This window comes from Xiphophorus couchianus, chromosome 11 (assembly GCF_001444195.1).
Source record: "Xiphophorus couchianus chromosome 11, X_couchianus-1.0, whole genome shotgun sequence".
In the NCBI taxonomy this organism is placed as follows: domain Eukaryota; kingdom Metazoa; phylum Chordata; class Actinopteri; order Cyprinodontiformes; family Poeciliidae; genus Xiphophorus; species Xiphophorus couchianus.
The window spans coordinates 16846895-16866732 of NC_040238.1; the positions used below are offsets into that span (position 1 = coordinate 16846895).

At 39.4% G+C, this 19838-nt stretch overlaps 2 protein-coding genes across 2 annotated transcripts; both read left to right on the plus strand.

Moving 5' to 3' along the window:
* The first annotated feature begins 486 nt into the window (after positions 1 to 486).
* On the plus strand, positions 487 to 9387 carry rskrb (ribosomal protein S6 kinase related b). The gene is made up of 13 exons (XM_028031793.1): positions 487 to 837; positions 2523 to 2813; positions 2924 to 3007; positions 3632 to 3700; positions 4009 to 4078; positions 4705 to 4812; positions 5191 to 5231; positions 6419 to 6446; positions 6698 to 6787; positions 6925 to 7013; positions 7198 to 7308; positions 7384 to 7497; positions 7590 to 9387. The coding sequence occupies exons 1-13, from the start codon at positions 808 to 810 to the stop codon at positions 7818 to 7820; spliced, it is 1356 nt and encodes a 451-aa protein (XP_027887594.1). The 5' UTR covers positions 487 to 807; the 3' UTR covers positions 7821 to 9387.
* A 1884-nt stretch (positions 9388 to 11271) lies between these two features.
* aldocb (aldolase C, fructose-bisphosphate, b) lies at positions 11272 to 19613 on the plus strand. The gene is made up of 9 exons (XM_028031795.1): positions 11272 to 11439; positions 16547 to 16663; positions 16764 to 16975; positions 17222 to 17276; positions 17367 to 17527; positions 17661 to 17744; positions 17830 to 18004; positions 18177 to 18376; positions 18475 to 19613. Exons 2-9 carry the CDS (start codon positions 16552 to 16554, stop codon positions 18565 to 18567), a joined length of 1092 nt encoding a protein of 363 aa, XP_027887596.1. The 5' UTR covers positions 11272 to 11439; positions 16547 to 16551; the 3' UTR covers positions 18568 to 19613.
* The last annotated feature ends 225 nt before the right edge of the window (positions 19614 to 19838 follow it).

Below are 19838 nucleotides of genomic sequence, written 5' to 3' on the forward strand. Positions count from 1 at the left end.
TTTGTGTTGTATATTTGCTGAATCAAATAAATAACTGCTTTTTCACTAATGTTCTCAAATAAATCTCTTCAGATTTGTTAAATGAACGTGTTAAAGATATTTTACTTTGTTGGACTGCTTTAACACAAGGTAGTGGTTTTATAGAGAAGATTATTGAAAAAATACATTTAATAAGGCTATGTTCTGATTTTAAAAAATACATTTAAGGTTTTGTACTGTGTTTAGGTAGCTTAATTTGATGTATTATGAACTGTAGAGTAAATTGTGAATTTTCTTTAATGCTACTCTGAAGGTTTGTCATTTGCAGGCTGAAACCGTAGACAATTCTGCAACCAACGGCTTAATTTCAGTAATTAATCTCGTAATGTTCCCCTGAACGCTTTCTTTGTTTACAGTGATTATGAATTTCTTAAAATCACAACTGAACCAAAGCGATTTTGAGGAATTCAAATGTTTTAATTACATCGACCAGCAGATGGCGCTAAAGTCTCTGGACGACCGAGATGTGGGCGGATTTGCTCTGACGTTGCCCACATTTGGGATTAACTTGTTTTTTTATGTTGCCATATCCCTCGTATGTTTTGTTTTTTTAATGGAGGCCTGATGAGCTGGTGATACTGAAAAATATCACTTTGCGTCAGTAGGCCCTTGGTTTCAGCCTTCTCTGTGCGTTGGGTTTTGGAAATGGGACGGGGATGTCCTGCGGCGCCGATTGAGAGCCTGACTGAGGAGCAGCAGACGTCGCACTGACTGAGCCTACTGCGCCGATGTTCCCTTACGCTGATAATAATAATAATTATAATAGTAATGGGGGCAGACGGAAGTAAAAACAGGAAGGTGAGTTGAATGGAACTCCTGGTTGCTACGGTGTGGCGCTCTGTTTCTATGGCGATGGTTTGGTGTCCAGGATGCAAAGTCGGTTTCTTTACAACTAGAATACACGGCTCCGTTTCACCTTGATTTAAATCAGCAAACTAAACTAAAGTATTACATTGTCGTTAAGGATTTACATACCTAGTCAATCAAATATTTCCACAAGAATCCCGCTCCTACTGCATCAAGCTTTTACTTTGAAGGTCTAAAAGACCAATCTCCCTATAATAATAATTTATTTCCAGATAAAAATATTGATACAAAAGGCCTACTGCATCCCGTGTCTGTAAACCACTGTGAGGTGGCAGTATTGGATTTATATGTGTTTTTTTTATTTTAGGTCGTATAACTTTTCCTGTCTGAGAGATCGGTGCTGCTGTGTGTAATGAATTATGGGTTTGATGAAAACAGTACTGCATGCAATTGAAACTTATACTGGTACTTTAAATTCATTACAGTAGTGACTTTAAAACTATAAACGAAAATACAGTGACAGTACTGGCAATAGTGCATTAAATGAATTGTGGTTATTTTGTAACTTTGCCATATAGTGACACTATAAACCCTATTACTGGCATCCAGATGTTACAGTAGAAATAAGCAACTAAATTTTAACTCATCATCTTGGCATATCTATGACTGTCATGACCTGTTTTATTTACTGTTTGAATCAGAAACATTTTTAGATGTTATTAAGTCAGTTATGCAACAGGAGGGCGGGGAAAAGGGGAAATACGTCTTTTCCCCAATTCTATGCAAATCTGACCAACCAAACAGAGATATAAGAAGCTTATAAAAAAAATATAGATTTTTTTTTACGTTTAAAATTTCTTAAGCTGTCCTGGTTAGAACCAGAAGTTGGGAAAAGCAATCTAAAATCAAAGATGGAGAATTACAGGATCTTCTTCTAGTACCCCAATACAAACCTTTTACAAATCTTTTTTTTTAACCAAAAACTACCCTATGGAATATTTTCATGTAAGGAAATGACAAAGCGTTCCAAAAAAAAAAAGAAATGCCTGTCAAATCCCTGTACACGTACAGGAATGAATCGTCTTCTGCCTAAAATTCTTCAGAAATTCTCAAGAATCAGTATTTATTTCTAATACGGTCATTTTTCCGCCTCAGCTTTAGCACTCAAAATAACATCTTATGTACTGTACTGTTCAAGTGTTTTTCCTTATTGTCTACTAACTTTTTCTAGGTGAAACCTTAAAGAAATAAATGTTTTTAGGTATTGGATGCCTTCCTGTATGAGGACTGACTATGAGTCGGGTAAAACAGGGAAAGAACAAACACTGTCCTTTAAAAATAGGGTTGACTAAAACAAGCATGCATCTCTAGTGTATCTGTTGTATCCATTATTACTCTGTTCTCTTATTATTAGCTTATATCAATCAATCAAGTTTATTTGTATGGAACATTTCAGCAAAAAGGCAGTTCAAAGTGCTTTACATCATAAAAACACACACAAAAAAACAAAGTTTGAGCCATCAATACACATCAAAATGTTGCTTAATATTTTACTTATAATGATTCAAAAGCAACTCTAAACAGGTGGGTTTTTAGTCTAGATATTTGATGTAGTATCTTTTAAATGTTGTGTCTGTCTCCGTTAAATCACTGGTCCCGTACTCCTGCGCTACCAGAGGGCCTCAGGAGGGGCTGAGGACGAGCCCATCCCATCTGGATGGCGGGGTCTCCTCTCCAGCATGAGCCTGTCTATCCCAGAAGGCCTCTGCCGCCTGGCCCCACCCGCCCTCCGTCTGGGCCAGCGTCGGATGCTCCAAGGAAAAGCCCCTGAGGTGCCAGAGCACGTCCTCAGGTTGGCGGGAGTCGGCCCAGGCAGGCTGAGAGGAGAATGGAGCCTTCCAGGCTTCGTTACCATGTTTCTGCCTGAATTCCCACACAGAGCTGTGCCAGGGCACGAACACTTTCAGGTAAAAAAAAAAAAAAAATCTGCTTCATTAGACACACTTCAGCTGTATTGTCTATCTTCTATGTTTTCAAACTTTGTTATTGGATTTTTACCCTTTTTTTTTCTGACAAGGTGATGGGGTACATTGCCAAAGGTTCATTTGGACCCATTCTGAAAGTGAGGGACAAGTCCAAACAGAAAACATATGCTGTTAAAGTGAGTGTGCTCCCTGATTGTTATACGTTAATGTGTTTATTTAGCCTATTTAGGCCATGATGTAATAGTTTTCTATCTTAGTTTTTCTATCTTGTGGGTTATTTCTGATTGAATATTATTTGATGCTGCAAATGTAACGTAAATGTGCCATGTTAATTCACAAAAAATGTTCTACATTCTTGCTTGTTAGAATTTGTCTACTGGTACAGATTGGCAGGCATTAATATTCATAAATCCCATCTCTTAATATATTCTGTATGAGCTGTTCTTTTTACACTTTAGTCTTTTTAGTGGGTTTTAATCTAGCAAAATTATTCATAATTGAACCATTTTATGAATAAATGGCTCTAACTTGGATCCAGCTGTGTGTTATTTTATCACAGTGTAAATTAAGCTGTTCTGTGAAGGCCTCAATAGAACAAAAGTGAACAAACATCATCATGAAGCTCAAAGGACACAACAGATAGGTCAGGGATTAAGTTGTGGATAAATTTCAGTCAGTTAGGCTTGAAAAAAAATCTTTGAGGATATTAATCCATCGTATGAAAATGAACTGCTAAAGAGATGGCCATCCACCTAAATTTGAAACAGTTTGTTCATCATTGTTTCTGCGTCCACCAACAGGTTATACCTAAAGCGGAGATTTTAAGGCTGGCGGTTTTGGAGCAGTCAAAAGAGGAAGTTATAGTTCAGGTGAGCGCTGCCTTCGAAGGATCTTTAAAAGTATTGTTGATATTTTTGCTTTGTTGCAAATATGTTTCTATAGACGTATATTTATTCATTTCATGTCACAGTAGAATTCAAAATTCACACACTTGTAATTAAATTCATTACAAGTTCCGTGTTTGATTTTGAACGTTTCAATGTATCCAATACTTAGCACAGTTCTGAGTCAAAAAAAAAAAACAATACAAAAAAAGCAAAGAGAAAAAAAATGAAAGTATAGAACCCATAGAAATTAGCTTTTTAAGGAATATAATTTTTGACCTTTGCCCCTGCAGCGTCAGGTTCGCCACCCATTTGTCCTCGACCTCCAGGACTGCTGGCAGACTCAGCGCCACCTTTACATTAGTGAGTCAGGCAGCTAGCAGTATCCCACTCGTTCCCAAATCTGCAACCCCTCACTTCACCTTCTGTCCCCTCTGCTACTTATCTCCCCACAATCCCAAATCTAACACCCAGAACATGATAACAGAAATGCTTCAGTTCAAGTGTTTAAATTCTGGATTTCACCTAAGCTCCCAACCTCTCCAAGTCCCCCCATACTAGTTCTTCAGCCGTGTTGCCCTGATTCCCTTCCCTCCAGAGCATTTATCCCTTTTTCCAGAATTACTCACTGACTCAGAAAGTGTGACCCACTTAATCTGCCTCCCAACCCCCATGTTGAAAGAACTCCACAGTTCAACAGAAACACATGCCACAGTTAAAGGGCCTGCTGCATGCTTTTATCCAGAATCCTCTTGTAACCATACTGCTGGAGTTTTTCTATATATTAGCAACAATAAACTGAAAACCGGAAGAGCTGCCGTTCCTTGATTTGTTTTAGATAAAGATATGTAGGTGTTCTTCACTTTAGCACAAGTTTAAATCTTTTTAGGTTTTTCACCAGTGTTTTTTCCATCCTCTGCCACCATTCACTGCTTCTCATATGTCCCTCATGTTAAAGGCTCATGTTAAACCGTATTCTGCTCCAACAGTGTGCGACTACTGCAGCACAGGGGACCTCTACACCTACTGGCAGATGATTGGTCAGTTCTCAGAGGAAACCGTGCGAATATTTGCAGCAGAGCTGGGATGTGCACTCGGTTTGTATGCTACATTTTAATATATTGTTTTTTTTTTATGTCAGGGAGGTGATAAGAATAAAGCCAAAGAGTCAAGCTCTTCAGTGATTTGCAAGTCAGTTTAACTTTTTGTGTTAGTAAAATTGGTCAACAGCAAAAGCCTTGAAGGTGTTTTAACTTTTTCTACTCTATAAGTATTTAATCCTTTTAGAGTAAAAAAAACCCCAGAAAACTTCTATTTTAAAAACAAACCTTTTTTATAGGGTATTGTTTTGTTTTTTTTACATACAAAATTATATATATATATATATATATATATATATTTTTTTTTTGGCTTTCTCTTAAATGTTCTACACAGTCATTTTATAGGTTGATAATTACTTATTGTTTGTTTTACAGGGTTTTTGCATGACTTTGGGATCATCCACAGGGATGTGAAGGTAAGACAAGCAAAGATGTCACTTCTTACTTTTTTAACACATTCAGCAATACTGCAAAGCAATATGCATATTACTTTTGAAATCTACATAAGCATAAGTTATTTTATGTAGCATGACTAAGTATAGGAAAACACAATATGTGAATTTAGAAAGAAAAGCCTTTTTTTTATACCTGCAGTTTGTACTCAAGTGTAAGGGAGTTTTTTTTTGTTTTTGTTTTTAGAAATAGATGTCCCACTTTTAAGGTGTTAGGAGTGAACTAGTTCCACTTGCTTCTTTCCATTTGTCATCCTAGTGTTTTGCAGTTCAGAGCTTACTAAGCAGTACTTTGTGTTGTTCTGACTGGACCATGTAAACCTAAATGTAGATACCTGTGGCACTATTGGCTTTATTGAATTGATGACCCAACATGCTGTATCTGAAAAGTAATTATGTTCTTATCACCTAACAGCCCTAAAATAAGGAACATTGCATAAGATATGGTTTTCATGTTTTAACAGGTAAATGTCAAATATGAATGTAAAGTATAAATGTATGAAATTATTTGTTTTTCATTAAAATATGAATTTTAAATACCTTTAAATAATAATAGCACAGTTTTGCTTGTAATTATTATTTTCTTGCCAATCAAAAGGAATTTCCTGAGAATTTTCTTTCAAAATAACACAATACATTAAATGATTTATTTAAGGAATAAATCATTAAATAAATGACTGATTCATTTATTTAAAACCAACATTAGATCGCAGTGCACAAAACTCAAACTTGACTTCTAAAAGTTTGATTAATTTAATATTATCAAACATTATATTAATGTTGTATTAGAACATTCATACATAGCTGGATACATAAAAAACAAAACTTCTTTATTTTCCATCCATCCATCCATCCATCCATTTTCTAACACCCTTGTCCCTAGTCGGGTCAGGAGGTGCTGGTGTCCATCTCCAGCTAGCATTCAGGGCGAGAGGCGGGGTCACCCTGGACAGGTCGCCAGTCTGTCGCCGGGCACTTATTCTTTATTTTCTTTTTGGATATTGTCTGTGTTATGTTCCTTTTCATAATTTGTGATTTATTCTTTTTACTTAATTTCCTTTTTACTTTGGGGCTTATGATTTGGCAGGTCTTGTACGAAATCATTTGTGAATTCAAGTAGACTCATTCAGATTTTCCTTCCTTACTTTCAGATGGAAAACATCTTGTTGACAGACAACGGTGGGTGAAACAGTCACCAGCAGAGGGCAGCATACCTCTGAACAGGCATTACAGAAGCTCTCAGAGACCCTCTTTTCTGTCAAGCTCTCAGCTCATATTTTATACTAATAGCAAAGAGAACAAGAATTATTAGAAGAAGATGTTTATAATTTTTATGAGTCTTAACTCATAAAATGATTTCTTAGTATGGTGGATGTCTGGAGAATTATGATAAATTCTTGTAACGATGCAGAGAAAATGATCCTTTGTAGGCCACCTCCGCTTGGCTGATTTTGGTTTGTCCCGCCGCCTGGAGAGAGGAGGCCGAACCTTCACAATCTGTGGAACCATCCAATACATGGGTGATGAAAACCTGCCAGGAAAACATTAATGCCCCAACAGTTTGAGAATTGTTTTTATATCTTTTCTTTTCCAAAGTATAGAGCTGAATGTTAAAAATAAAACTTCTGTTTTTTTCTCTCTTTTACCCCCCGATCAGCTCCAGAGGTGCTCAGTGGTGGACCTTACAACCACGCAGCTGATTGGTGGTCACTGGGAATTCTGCTGTTCTCATTGGCTACTGGGAAGGTGAGCCTTTGTTTCCAATGTGTCCAGCAGGCCTCATCTACAGGCAGACATAGGGACAGCTCAGCCTAAACTGGGTTGGAAAAACAGAGCTGTTCTCTTCTGGGCAGCATCTAAGAACCTTGTAATAATTAAACTGATGAATAAACTTATTGTATAAAATCTGTCTCTTCATTTGCCTCAACAGTTCCCTGTTCCCCCAGAACCAGATCATTGCAGCATGCTGAGGAAAGTGCGGAGTTTTCCCTATGAAATGCCCCTGAGCCTGAGTTCACCGCTCTCCATGTTAATCACAGAGGTACTTTCTCGGTGCGTGTAAATATAGTTTTGTCATAGTTTCACTAATTTGTAGCATCATGATACTTTTTTCCAGCTTTTGTGCAAAAATCCACTACGACGCCTGAGGACCTTGGACCGTTTCAAGCGTCAAACGTTCTTCTTTGGGATATCTTTTGACCCCCACCTCCTTCAGCGTCGGCCTGTGCAGGTAACCAATGAATGCCTGATTGTAGAAAGCTCAGGGCGTTTTTTCTGATTATCTGAAAATGGAGAAGAAAATGAACTTTTCTTCTCCATCAGGTGATCTTGGAGCTGAGAGAGAGACCAGACCGTGCTGCCAAAGCTCGACGGGGCCTCACTTTGACCCTGCTGCCTCTGAAGGGCTTTGACTTTGATTCTCTGCTCAGCCCTGCCGCCACGCCGGACACACAAATGGACGGAGACATACGCACATGCACAGCTGTGCCGCTGCCTGGCCCCTCGCTGCAGCCCACTCAGGAAAAGGTTCCACGCAGGGAAGTGTTTGTATGACAGATTATAAGTCTGGCTGCAGTGTGGAAGGGAAAGGCCTTCATTTTGTGCAAAAACACCATTAGATTTTTTTTTTTACTCAAAAATTAGAAGAGTAAAAGTGAAGGATTTAAATACATAAACCCCCATATTTACAGTGCCTTGCAAAAGTATCCATCATTCCGACATTGTAGCCACAAACTTCAGAGTGTTTTATAGGAAATTTGTGACATAGACCAACTTTTAAGTATTGTAACGTGGAAGCACAAATACAAAATAAATATGAAATATAAATAAAATGTTAGAAAACTGTAGAAACGATCACAAAGAAACAAATCACACCAAATAAAACATGTTTCCAGATATTGTTTTTATATAAATCCACTGACAATGTTACTGTATCTTTGTCACCTTCAATTGTCTTAGCAGCTTCAACAGATAGAAACTAAGATCAGAACAACAATTGAATCCTCATTTTAACATAAACTGGTATCCATGTGTACACCGTGTGAATTTTGTGTATGCTACAGAAAAAAATGAAGAATTATCCTTCTACTTTACAGTTAAGCTTTATTTGTCTCAATCCTACTCATAAATTAATATTTATGGTTATAACATGATGTAATGTGACTAATTCAAGTCTGAAAAGTATTTTTTGCAAGGTACTGAAATAATGTAATTATTTTTTAATGTAATTTTATTTTATTTTACATGTTCACCTTTTAATGTTTAATGTCCCTTTAGTATCATTTGCTCAGTGGTTTTGTGCCATGACCCAGTTAGTAAAACATCCAGAGTCTCCTTATGGTTCGGCTGGCAAAACATTGTGTACTGAAGATAATTTAATCCGAAATTGAAAAGTTAGGCTAATAGCTCTAACTACATTGTATTTGTTTAACCGTTTAACCTATTTGTAGTGAAACCCATCCAAAACCCTTAAGAAAGGAGACAGGATGTTCAAACCTTTGCCTTTATGCATCATGTTGTGTCACCATGAAACCATTTTTTAACAAAAGTGGACAAAAGAAACTCTTGTCATTCGTTCTCACTCCTTACCTTTGTTGTCCTGCCTGTTGAATTGGCTGCAGCAGGAACTTCTCCCGTGATCTCAAAGTGAAGCAAGCAACACAGCCTTAGAGTCTGATGAGCACGCTCGCAACTCTGCGTTTATTTCTTACAATCAGTGACTCAGGGACGACTTGCTGGTTTTACTATTTAGCCTCATTTTTCACATCAAGTCAGATTTTAAACAGTAATTTAAATATGCTCTAAACTTCCCTTTGAACTTTATAATATTTTGATAAATATGAAGGCTATTTTCTATTGTTTTTTTCCTCACTATACAGATATTTAGATGTATTATGATTTTATAAATGATGCATGATGTTTACCCAGATTGCTTCACACGCACAACTCTGAGCTTACCTTCTTGATCACAAAATGCTGGTGTACATATTTATAAATATATAAGCATATTCCTCTTTATAAAGTTTGTAAAAACATTTTTGGAGAGTATTTCCTCATGTATTATGATGTCTTTTTGCAGCTACCATGTAGCAGAAAAAGAATATTAAAAGAGTTCTGCTGATTTCTTTTGTCTTTTTGTTTTGATGAAATGATTTTGGGTGCACGGATCTCTATTGCCTAACTCACCCCAACATTGTGTCAGATTATTGCAGAATATCCTAACTCAGTTAAGAAATCACATTGTGCATTTACTTAGCTGAGTTACTCAACACACCTTACTCACAGATTGACATTTAAAACCCTAAAGTAAGCAGATGGTGGTGTATACTTGGAGAGACAGAGATGTTTTTAGATTTAATCCATTAAATTTATTATTTCAAATTCACTCATTAAAGACGAAAAGTTGTTTGCTTCTCCTATTGCTGTCAATTACATTTGATTCTGCATTTATTTAACATCCTTTTTAAAAAAAAAAAACGTATGTATTTAATGTTCCCATGCCTAAAACCAAACCAGTATTTTGGCTACATAACAGTTTGTCTTGAAACACAACACTTCATAAATACAAGGGCATAGGTTTGGTCTACGTTTTGGTGGGACCTTACAACTTACTGACCAACCCCATTCTCCTGTAGATTTTAGAGTGTATGTCTGATCTGTAAATGGAGAAACTAGAGAGTGAACTGAGCCTAGGCCACAGCTACAAAAACAGGCATGTAACAACCGTGTTTGTAGTGCCGTGCCAGAATTTGTATGCAAGAGGCCTCTAAGGAACAAACTGAGCACAGCAACAGTTTTCACTGAGTGCATCAACAAGAGGGGATACAATTCTCTGGTAAACAAGTGCTATTCCCAACCTTTATTTTTTTAAATTTGCTGTTGGTGTCAAATGAAAATAAAGGAAAAGAAAACATTGCTTGTAAAAGTATCTAAACCTCTAATATTAAAAGTGTCAATAAACAGTAGTTTCTCAGTCCTGCCACAAATTGTCAACATTCAGTTTGTTTTGTGTCTTCCTGGAAGGTGAACTTCAGCCCCATTTCAAGGTTTTTGAAGTCAAGATTTTTATTCCTAGTATTGTTCCATGTTTGGACCATTTCATTGAACAATCCACTAGTTTCCATGTCTCTGCTCTGGATAATCGTTGCCATCTTATCCCGCTGCCACCACTATGTATCACTCTATTCAGATGTGCTGTTAGTTCTCTAAACATAGGGGGTTTTTTGCATTTAGGATAAAAATGGTTTATTACAATTTGATCAACAGTTCTCATGGGCCAGTCTTCTGTAATCTTTTAGATTTATTTCTGCTTCAGCAGACCTGAATGAAATAATTAGATTATTTGAAAGACTCTGGAGAACCTCAACTGCATACTGAGGAGGCAATTCAGACATTTGATTCAGATGCGTTTTACTAGGGACACATCTACAAAACGGTCCGTAACGACAGAAGTTTGACACACCTTGAAGAACCTAATCAATATGTTTCTCTGTCCCCTCCATAAATGGCAGTTTTGGTCGACGTTACTCTGGACTTTATCATGTTCTTTCAACAATAGCTTTCTTCTGGCTACTTTCCTATAAAGCCCAGGTTTTGTAGATTGCACACGTATTGTCTGCCTTCCTAACTGGGTGTTAATTGAGCTCATAAAATCCCAACAAAACATTGAAATTCATGACTCTAAATGTGATAAAACATGAAACAGTTTGGGAATTGGGATATCTTTGCAAGACGTTATAAATTACGTGAGATTGTCCCTTGGCTTCATTACTTTTTCATAGCGCTGCTTCTTATAATTCAGCATTCAGTAATATTCTGGGAATATTTGGACATATTTTCTGCCTTTAATTAAACTACTTTCTGAAGGTGACGCGTGTTTTATTAGAAGTCCGTTTGCTTGTTTATTCCAGATGAAAATTAAGCAGCCAGTCTGGAAAAGATGCAGAATCATGCTGCGTTCGCGGGGCTCTTTCTCCAGAAGGAGGATGTTCTCCGGCGCATGCGCGACCGACGCAGTTTCGCTCCATCACATGACGCAGGGGTGTTGGCTCCTCCCTCGCCTCGAGAGGCTTTCTAAAGGGTCACGTTGCGCTGCAGCACTTAAACAGGAGACAACTCCGCATCTCTAACTTCCAGCTCGCCTGCTCTGTCAACTGAAGACACCAACAAACGGGTAATAATCAAATCTGAATCTACCATTTATGACTGCTGTACACTGTAACATTTTCATATCGGACCGCTGTAACTTGGACGGCCGAGTTGATGCTGATGGGAATGTGATGCTGCGCTACTCAACCTCAAGCTAACTTTGTCCTCCTAGCTTGTTAGCCACAAATTGTTCCTACAGTCATCATGACGTATGTCTCTTATTTTGCGTGCTGGCTACTAAAAACAGCCTCGAGCTCTTAAGCTTATTTGACCATATATGAAAGCTGCGCATTTTAAGGATCAACGAACCACACAAACAGGAAGGACGTAAAACCATTGACCTTCAAGGATGGAAGTGAAGGTGACGGACCTGGTTTTTCGGTTAGTGAAGTTAACGTACCATGGGTTTGCAGTTTGAAACGTGCTCAGGCCGATGACACATTTTGAATAAAAACGTGGTGAGCAGCAGTGGAAGATGATGGGGGAGGGTGATGATGAAGTCGTTTCCTGTCGGAGTGTATCTGTTAAAGTGCACGTAGACCTCTGATGCGACGAAGGCGGGGCGGGCATAGGAGACGCCATGATGACCGCAAATGCATAAATGTGGATACAATGTTTGAATAGAAGGCAAACAAGAAACATCAACTCAATTTTGAAGTCCTTTTTTATTTTTAAATTATATATATTTTTTATTTTGTTTTTACACTTCTTTCTTTTTTTTTTACAATTTTACATTGCCATATTTGTTGCTAAGCAGCACCCAGCTGTACTACTTCAGCTGCCATACTTGTTGGTTCTTGCCTACCTTAGTCCCAATCCCTAAAATAATCCGGCTCCTTGTTTCTGAAAATCATATGACATCAAATGCAGACAGCCTGCCATTTTGAACGAGATATGTCGCCTGTGTTTAACATGAAAACGTTGCTGATGTGTAACCTGCACATTTTCACAACTGTCAACCTCTCCTTGAACCGCACCACGCATCACAGCCGTCACATCTGCTGTTGGCTCCTGTATCAGTGGGCAATGGGCAGTGCTCCGGCTAGTGCTGCTGGATCAAAGTCTGAAGATAGAAACAGCCCAAATACAGGAACGTTCATCAGCTCCAAGGCCAGCAGCCTGTCTGGTAAAAACGCATGCAAGCAGGCTTTTTTTTATTATTATTATTTTACAATTCTGACTAGTGCTGCTGTGCAGGAGCCATTTTCAGCTCTATAGCTTGCAACCTGGAGACAACAACAAGCTGGGTAAATTTCCAGGGGGGGGGCGGTAATGATCCAGATAGTGCAGCAGAACATAGATCCAGTTTTCCTCTAACTGTGCCATCCTCTCCCAGCTTATTTATAATGACAATAATTAAAATATATGTGCATTTCCAGCCTGATTCAGTTGATACCAGCCTGTTAAATCCCTGCTTGCAGCCTTTATAAATGCTGCGCTTCATAGATTGCAGGCCTGAAGTCTCTTGTAGTTAAAAGCTTGCAGTAATGTTTCACAACAGACCAGCTGTAACTTGCTTACTGTATCTGTTGGCAATGATGTTTAAGGTTTTGTGATTTCTGGCTGCATTCTGCTGGGTGCTTAGCAGGGTGAAAATGGTTGCATCAGACACGTCATGACTCAGAGTCAGGAAGTAATAAACACTAGTTGGTGTAGTTAAGTTTCAATCGTGCCCAATAAATTTATTTTGAACTTGTTAACTCTGAATAGTCCGACAGAGATTCAGTGTCAATAATTTTAATTATCTAAATCATGTGGGGATCTTTGTTATAATTCACACATTATATATAACTGCCATATATTTTCTTATTCTGTGATCAAACTGGCGTTTCCTGTTCATTTCTGAAGGGATTCCGTGTGACGCAGCAGGGAGTTGGCCATGTATCTTGATGTCGCAATGCAGACATGGTGTTTGCCTGATAGAGGAAAACCACCGTGCAACAGGCAGGAGTGAAAGTCTGAGGTGTGACTGAGAGAAAGTCGAGCTTCTGACAAGATAATCTCAGCTTCTCTCTCAAAAGAAGCTGAAAATTGTTTCAAAGTTTTTTAATTAAGAAAATATTTTATTATAAAGCACATCTCAGAACAGTTAAACAACAACTTTAATGAGTATTGTTCTTCCTTTGGCACTTCCTCCCTTCCTCAAACTCTACTTACAGGAACCATGACCATGTTTGAAGCTTGTGTAATCAAAATGTCAAGTCAGGTTACAGGTTGTTGTCATGTAATGTGCTCTTTGAAGACTACGTTTAAAAAGTTTGATGTCTCACAGGGACCTTGTTGCATCTTTGGCTGCTGGTTCCACCAAGGCCAGTTCCATTTTAGAAAATGTTTTGTTTTTTGCCTGGACACCATCGCTGGGCTCAGCAGCCAGCTACAGTGATTGTGACACTTTAGTTCACCAAATCTGTAGTCTTAAGTTTCACTGCGCACAGTAAGTGTCCGTGGAACAAAGATGATCTTTATATTTTCCTTTCATGTTCCCCAAATGCATTGATTGTTCCCTAGAGACAATATAGGAGCAGATGCTAAAACAGAAAACATCAGTGTCTCCTGCAGCCTTACCTACATTGGTATTACAGCAGGCAAACTAGTGGTGTTTTATTGAATTGCACTTATTTTTGTCATCAATATCCAGAAATAAATGGGAACATATTTGTAGTGAAAGTAGTAAACCATATAAAATATATTTTTAGATGACTTGTGGCGGCTTATAGCACAGGATAAAACAGGAGAGCAATGATGTGATCCATGCATGGTCGTTAAATAATCACCGGTGTCTGGGAGACCACCCAAATTTTCACTCTGTTAATCAATAGTATTAGCAGCTACAACCAATAGGAGCTAAAAGAAGCAGCTCTTTATTCATAAGCATTATTATATGCTGTATTTAGTGTTAATTAGTAGGAAGGCTACCAAAAGGATTAGCTAAGATGGGGTCAAATCTGTGACATTTTTATGTTTTAACTTAATACTGACCCAAGACATGATCCCATGGAGGAGCTTAAAGTCTGAACTATATTTGGAAAATCGTTGCATAAAAATGCTACAGTTTCCAACTAATCTGCTCATGCTTCTCTGAGCCTGAGACGGTCTCTTATGTCATCACTGACAGTTTTATTTCTAAGAGTGAGTGACTGAAATATTACTTTCTTTTCTGAATTATATCTACCAAAGGTGAGAAGTTTATTTTAAAGAGAGACTGGATGATGGATCTAGTGGAGGCCTTCTGTTTGCAGTCCACATAAAGACATGTTTAGAAATCCGAAAATCAATTAAGAGCTGAAAAAGCAACCCAGATGAATAATAGAATAGGCATCAATAACATTTCCCATCAGTTCCCAACGCTGCACTTGGCTGATCATGTTTGGCCTCCAAGGTGTGCTGTGTCTGACACGTGATCCCCTCCAGGTTTTCTTTTCCTCTCAATATAAATGTCACCTGCAACCATATCAATGTGAACAATCTTCACTCTCAACATGCACTATACATTTTTTTTAACAAATTCGGGGGTTTTTTTTCTTTTCTTTTTTTTAACTATTGGCTTAAAAATGTAGATTACACATAGAGCAGCCGTCATTTTGCAATGTTTGGTGACTGGAAACCTGAACACACTGGAACTGGTAAAAAATGCATTGTTGAAGCACGCAGGCACCGTCCTAAAGATAAACCAGTATCTGCTGAGCATGACTCAGTGTCTGGCTAAGAGAACACCTAAAATACACACATTATGTCTTGTGATTTCAATGAATTATCAATTTCATTCAGTGCACTGGAGATTGTGCATGCACTTCAGACTGGTGAGCTAACAGTTCCCCTACAGAGTGTCAAAATACAGCACTCTGTCCTGACCTGTTTGGGTTCACCTCCCTGCAGAATTGGCTAACAGTAGTGAACTGTTCCTGCAGCAGAGCTGCCCTGCAGAGAGGCCTGCCTGTGTTCTCCCAAGGCCCTTATCCCGTAGCTTAAAGCTGAGGATTAACAGAGGATATGACCCTCGGTGTCCTACAGCAGCAACCCAGCCTTAATTACCCTGCAAAAATCCAACATCTCGTCAAGTATATTTGGTCTAGTTTCTAATGCAAATAACTTGGTTTTGTCTTAATTCAAGTGTACTAAATTACAAGTAACTTTTTCGCTCTTTATGACAGAAATATTTCGGCCCTGTTCTTTCTGAGTAAACATCATTCCAGCAGCTCACTGCGGCTAAACTCCTGGTCCTCTATCAGGCCATTTAATCCATCCCTGATCCATTGTGTCAACCCATAGCATTTCCGCTGTGAACAGACCAATAATCAGTGAAGCCTTTACAGTTGGTGCAGTCAGCCAGACCGAAGAGCCAGAGTGTGTCCTCAGGCATATTCTGGATGTGTGGAAATTTACAAGTATTGCGTGGATTTACTTTGCATTACCTGTGCAGAAGGGAATTGTAGTTACATACTGGCAGCAACAGACCGACAAGAGACTAAAATGGTGGAAGCACACTGCATTCTTTTATATCAATAAATCAACTACATAAATTTAAAGAATGAAAATGGTGTTAACTGGGAAAAACAGGAAGAGTGTTGCTAGGGAAGAGAAAAGCAAGTCATGCTGCATCCAGACCTGAAGCTGAAATCAAGCCCGGCAGCTGAGTCTGTCGAAGCGTTTGTTTTATAACCCCTCACCTCCCTCCCGCCCTGTCTGTGATTCAGATACACGTGGTGGGGGTAGGAGTTGCGTAACCACTTACTTCTGCTGAGTGGAGAAGGGAGTGATCTGGAAACCTGCGTATGATCGCTGCCGCCAAATGGTTTCACTTTGACCAGACCCACACTAGAAACATGGTCTGTTAGGAAGTGTGACAACTTAAATTTTTTTTAAGTATAGAAGATGTAGCATTTCCTTTCCTACAGGAAGCAGCTTGCTGCCTTTGGGTTTATCACATCTCCCTCACATGCTGCGTTACTGGATTGTGTGAAATTCAGTATTTTTCCAATGCATCATGCTAGTGTTTTGTCATTCTTCAGCCAGTCCTTCTGCTCACTGCTGTGGCAAGTCAGCCCTTTCCCCAACAATAGCAGGGCATGAGAACGAGGCCAGAGCTGGGTGGTCATACGGTGATAAAATGTCGTCCTCTCCTTCTCTTTCAGCCACCATGACTCACCAGTACCCCGCACTGACTACTGAGCAGAAGAAGGAGCTGCAGGAAATCGCTCAGAGGATAGTGGCTCCAGGAAAAGGCATCCTAGCTGCCGATGAGTCCACTGGTATGTTCAGTCAGACTAAGAACATTTTGAACATTGTAGAAGGAGTTGTGCAAGTATATGAGGTAAAGCTAAGTAACTTTTCATCATGTGTCAATTTCAGGCAGCATGGCGAAACGCCTGAACCCCATCGGGGTTGAGAACACGGAGGAGAACAGGCGTCGCTACCGCCAGCTGCTCTTCACCGCTGACCAGCGTATCGACAGCTGCATTGGGGGGGTCATCTTCTTCCATGAGACCCTCTACCAGAAAAGCGACGATGGCGTTTGTTTTGCTAAACTCATCAAAGACCGCGACATTGTTGTTGGCATCAAGGTATCCCAGAAATGAACTGTTAGATTCAAACATACAACTTTTGAACTTTAACTTCATCTGCCTCCCAACAGTCTCATAGTTTGGCAGGTAAAACTGGAAATGTACACATGTTTACAGAAAAACCCAAACATCAGTTTCAGTTGTGAGGATAAACTGCCCTAAAAGAGCTTTTATGTTGTGTATTCAGGAAAAATAGAAATTCAGCAGCATTTTGTTTAATAGATATTTCTTTCCATCTGCTTTTAGGTTGACAAAGGTGTTGTACCACTTGCTGGAACAAATGGAGAGACCACCACCCAGGGTGAGCCAATGCAGAAGGAATATTCTAACAAACTTTTTTAAAAAGTCAAAGTGTAGCAGGAACTCTAGATTCTTGTGTGTTGGTGCACAGGTTTGGACGGGCTCAGTGAGCGCTGTGCTCAGTACAAGAAGGACGGTGCAGACTTCGCCAAGTGGCGTTGTGTGCTGAAGATCAGCGAGACCACGCCATCTCAGCTGGCCATCCTGGAGAATGCGAATGTACTGGCCCGATATGCAAGCATCTGCCAGCAGGTTGTTTTCGTTTGTTTTGTTTTTTTCCCCATCTGGTTAGACACAAGCATTTTTTTAATACAGTTAAAATGTGCCTAGTTGAGGGCTAGTTTAAAGCCACTAATGACTTTACGTTCATACTTCTACCTTTTAGAATGGCATTGTCCCAATTGTTGAGCCAGAGATCCTGCCTGATGGGGATCATGACCTGAAGCGTTGCCAATATGTCACAGAGAAGGTGAAGCATCTGGAACGTCACGATCTGCTTTCCATACATATCAACATATTTCTAATCTAATAGCAAACTCCTTGTTTGTCTTCAGGTCCTTGCAGCGGTTTACAAGGCTCTGTCAGACCACCATGTGTACCTGGAGGGAACATTGCTGAAACCCAACATGGTCACCCCTGGACACTCCTGTCCTACTAAGTTCTCCAGCGAGGAAATCGCCATGGCTACCGTCACTGCCCTGCGCCGCACTGTACCTCCAGCCGTTACAGGTAAGTCATGGAAATATAAGGATGTATTTATGAAACTGTAAAGTGTTAAGTTTTTTTTCAAACTTTTAGTTTATTGTGATAAGTCAGGATATTATTTAGTAAAAAATACATATTAGATTTTTTTTTCTTCTTATGAAACGTATTAAATTTCTGCATATTTTTTCTTACACAGGAGTGACTTTCCTGTCGGGTGGTCAGTCTGAAGAGGAGGCTAGCGTGAACCTCAATTCCATCAACACCTGCCCCCTCACCAAGCCCTGGGCTCTGACTTTCTCCTACGGCCGCGCCCTGCAGGCCTCCGCCCTGAACGCATGGAAAGGAGACCTGAACAAGGAGAAAGCTGGCACCGAGGAATTCATCAAGCGTGCCCAGGTCAGTCAAATCAAAGACTCATCAGAAGGACCAACATGCGAAATCCTTTAGGGTTTATATTAAGACGTCTCTCTTTGTTTCCCTTCTGTCTTCTCCAGGCTAACGGGCTGGCTGCCCTTGGAAAGTACAAGTCCTCTGGAAGTGCTGGTGCTGCTGCTCAATCCCTCTACGTGGCTAACCATGCCTATTAAACTTTAACAACCACATTCAGCTGTGGCCTAGTGGCTAGTCTTAATATCTGCTCTGCTATTCCCCTCTCACTCCTCCATCAGACACAGGCCTGTGCTGTCTACTGTAATTTGTTAATAGTTATTAACATTACATTATTAGATGTCTATTTAAAATCTATGTAAGAATGCAATACTAAAGGGAACAAGTTTTTATTTTTATTTCAGCAAACAAATCCAGACAGGTTTGAGACAATTGATGACTGAAGTGTTGAATTTCATGTCTAGCTCTGGTTAGACTCTGAGATTAATGCAGAATGTAATCCAGAGAATCTGTCAGTATTCCTTTCTTGCCCCTTCATAAGTGCTCCTCTCTCTCCACGTTTGGCTCCTTCTCCGTCATCGGTGCTCTCATATCGGCTCCCCAGCAGTTCAGATCAGCACGTGCACATCTGTGTTTCGCTTCAGTCAGAACCCAGCGTTGGCCCTTCGTTTGACTACTGTACTAACATTCACACTAACTGTGGGACCAACCAAACAATAGTGGCATCAGTGCATCTGTTTTAAGGGTAAAACGAGAAGCTGAGCAGAGCGAAGTCGAAATGTTGAACTTGAAAGTTGATCTTGTGTAGGTCATCGGTGGCTCCAGCAGAGGTCACTAGACACGGTGTACTGTAATAAATGTTGCAAACCAGTAATCGTTTTTTTTTCCCCCCCTCGTGCTCCTTATTAGCATCATCAACAAAAACAACCATCACGTGTGTCTTCTCAGTATAACATTAGCTTTGAATTACACTTGGTAAATATTGTATTTAGTTGTGTGACGTGTCTATGTGATTTCTGTGTGTCACCCGCCCCCTGCCTGACCTTCCTGATTCCCCCCCTGCCTGCCCCACGGAAAGATCGGATGAATTTCTATCCATGCAGACATGGACCAACACATGGGGTCAGCAGCGCAGAAACAGTCACTGCTTTATTGGATTAATGTGGTGTTTGTGATGTTATTATTCTTGAAGCAATCGGTGTGTCAAATAGTGGAGAAATAAACTAAAATACACATTAAAACTAAACACGTCTTTTTGTGTGTGTCTGTGTGTACAAAACAGTAAATGTATAAAGTCTGCTGTATTCACTTTTTTCCCATTTTTCTTTAATTTGAACATTTTTTGGTTGGATTCAGAAAAAATGAGTGTTGAGGCTTCCTGTAGTGGGTTGAGTCAGCAGTAGTTGAGCATTCTGGAGTTGATGGCACATTAATGGGGTAGGGGTTCAGCAAGGCTATGAATTAAACTCCC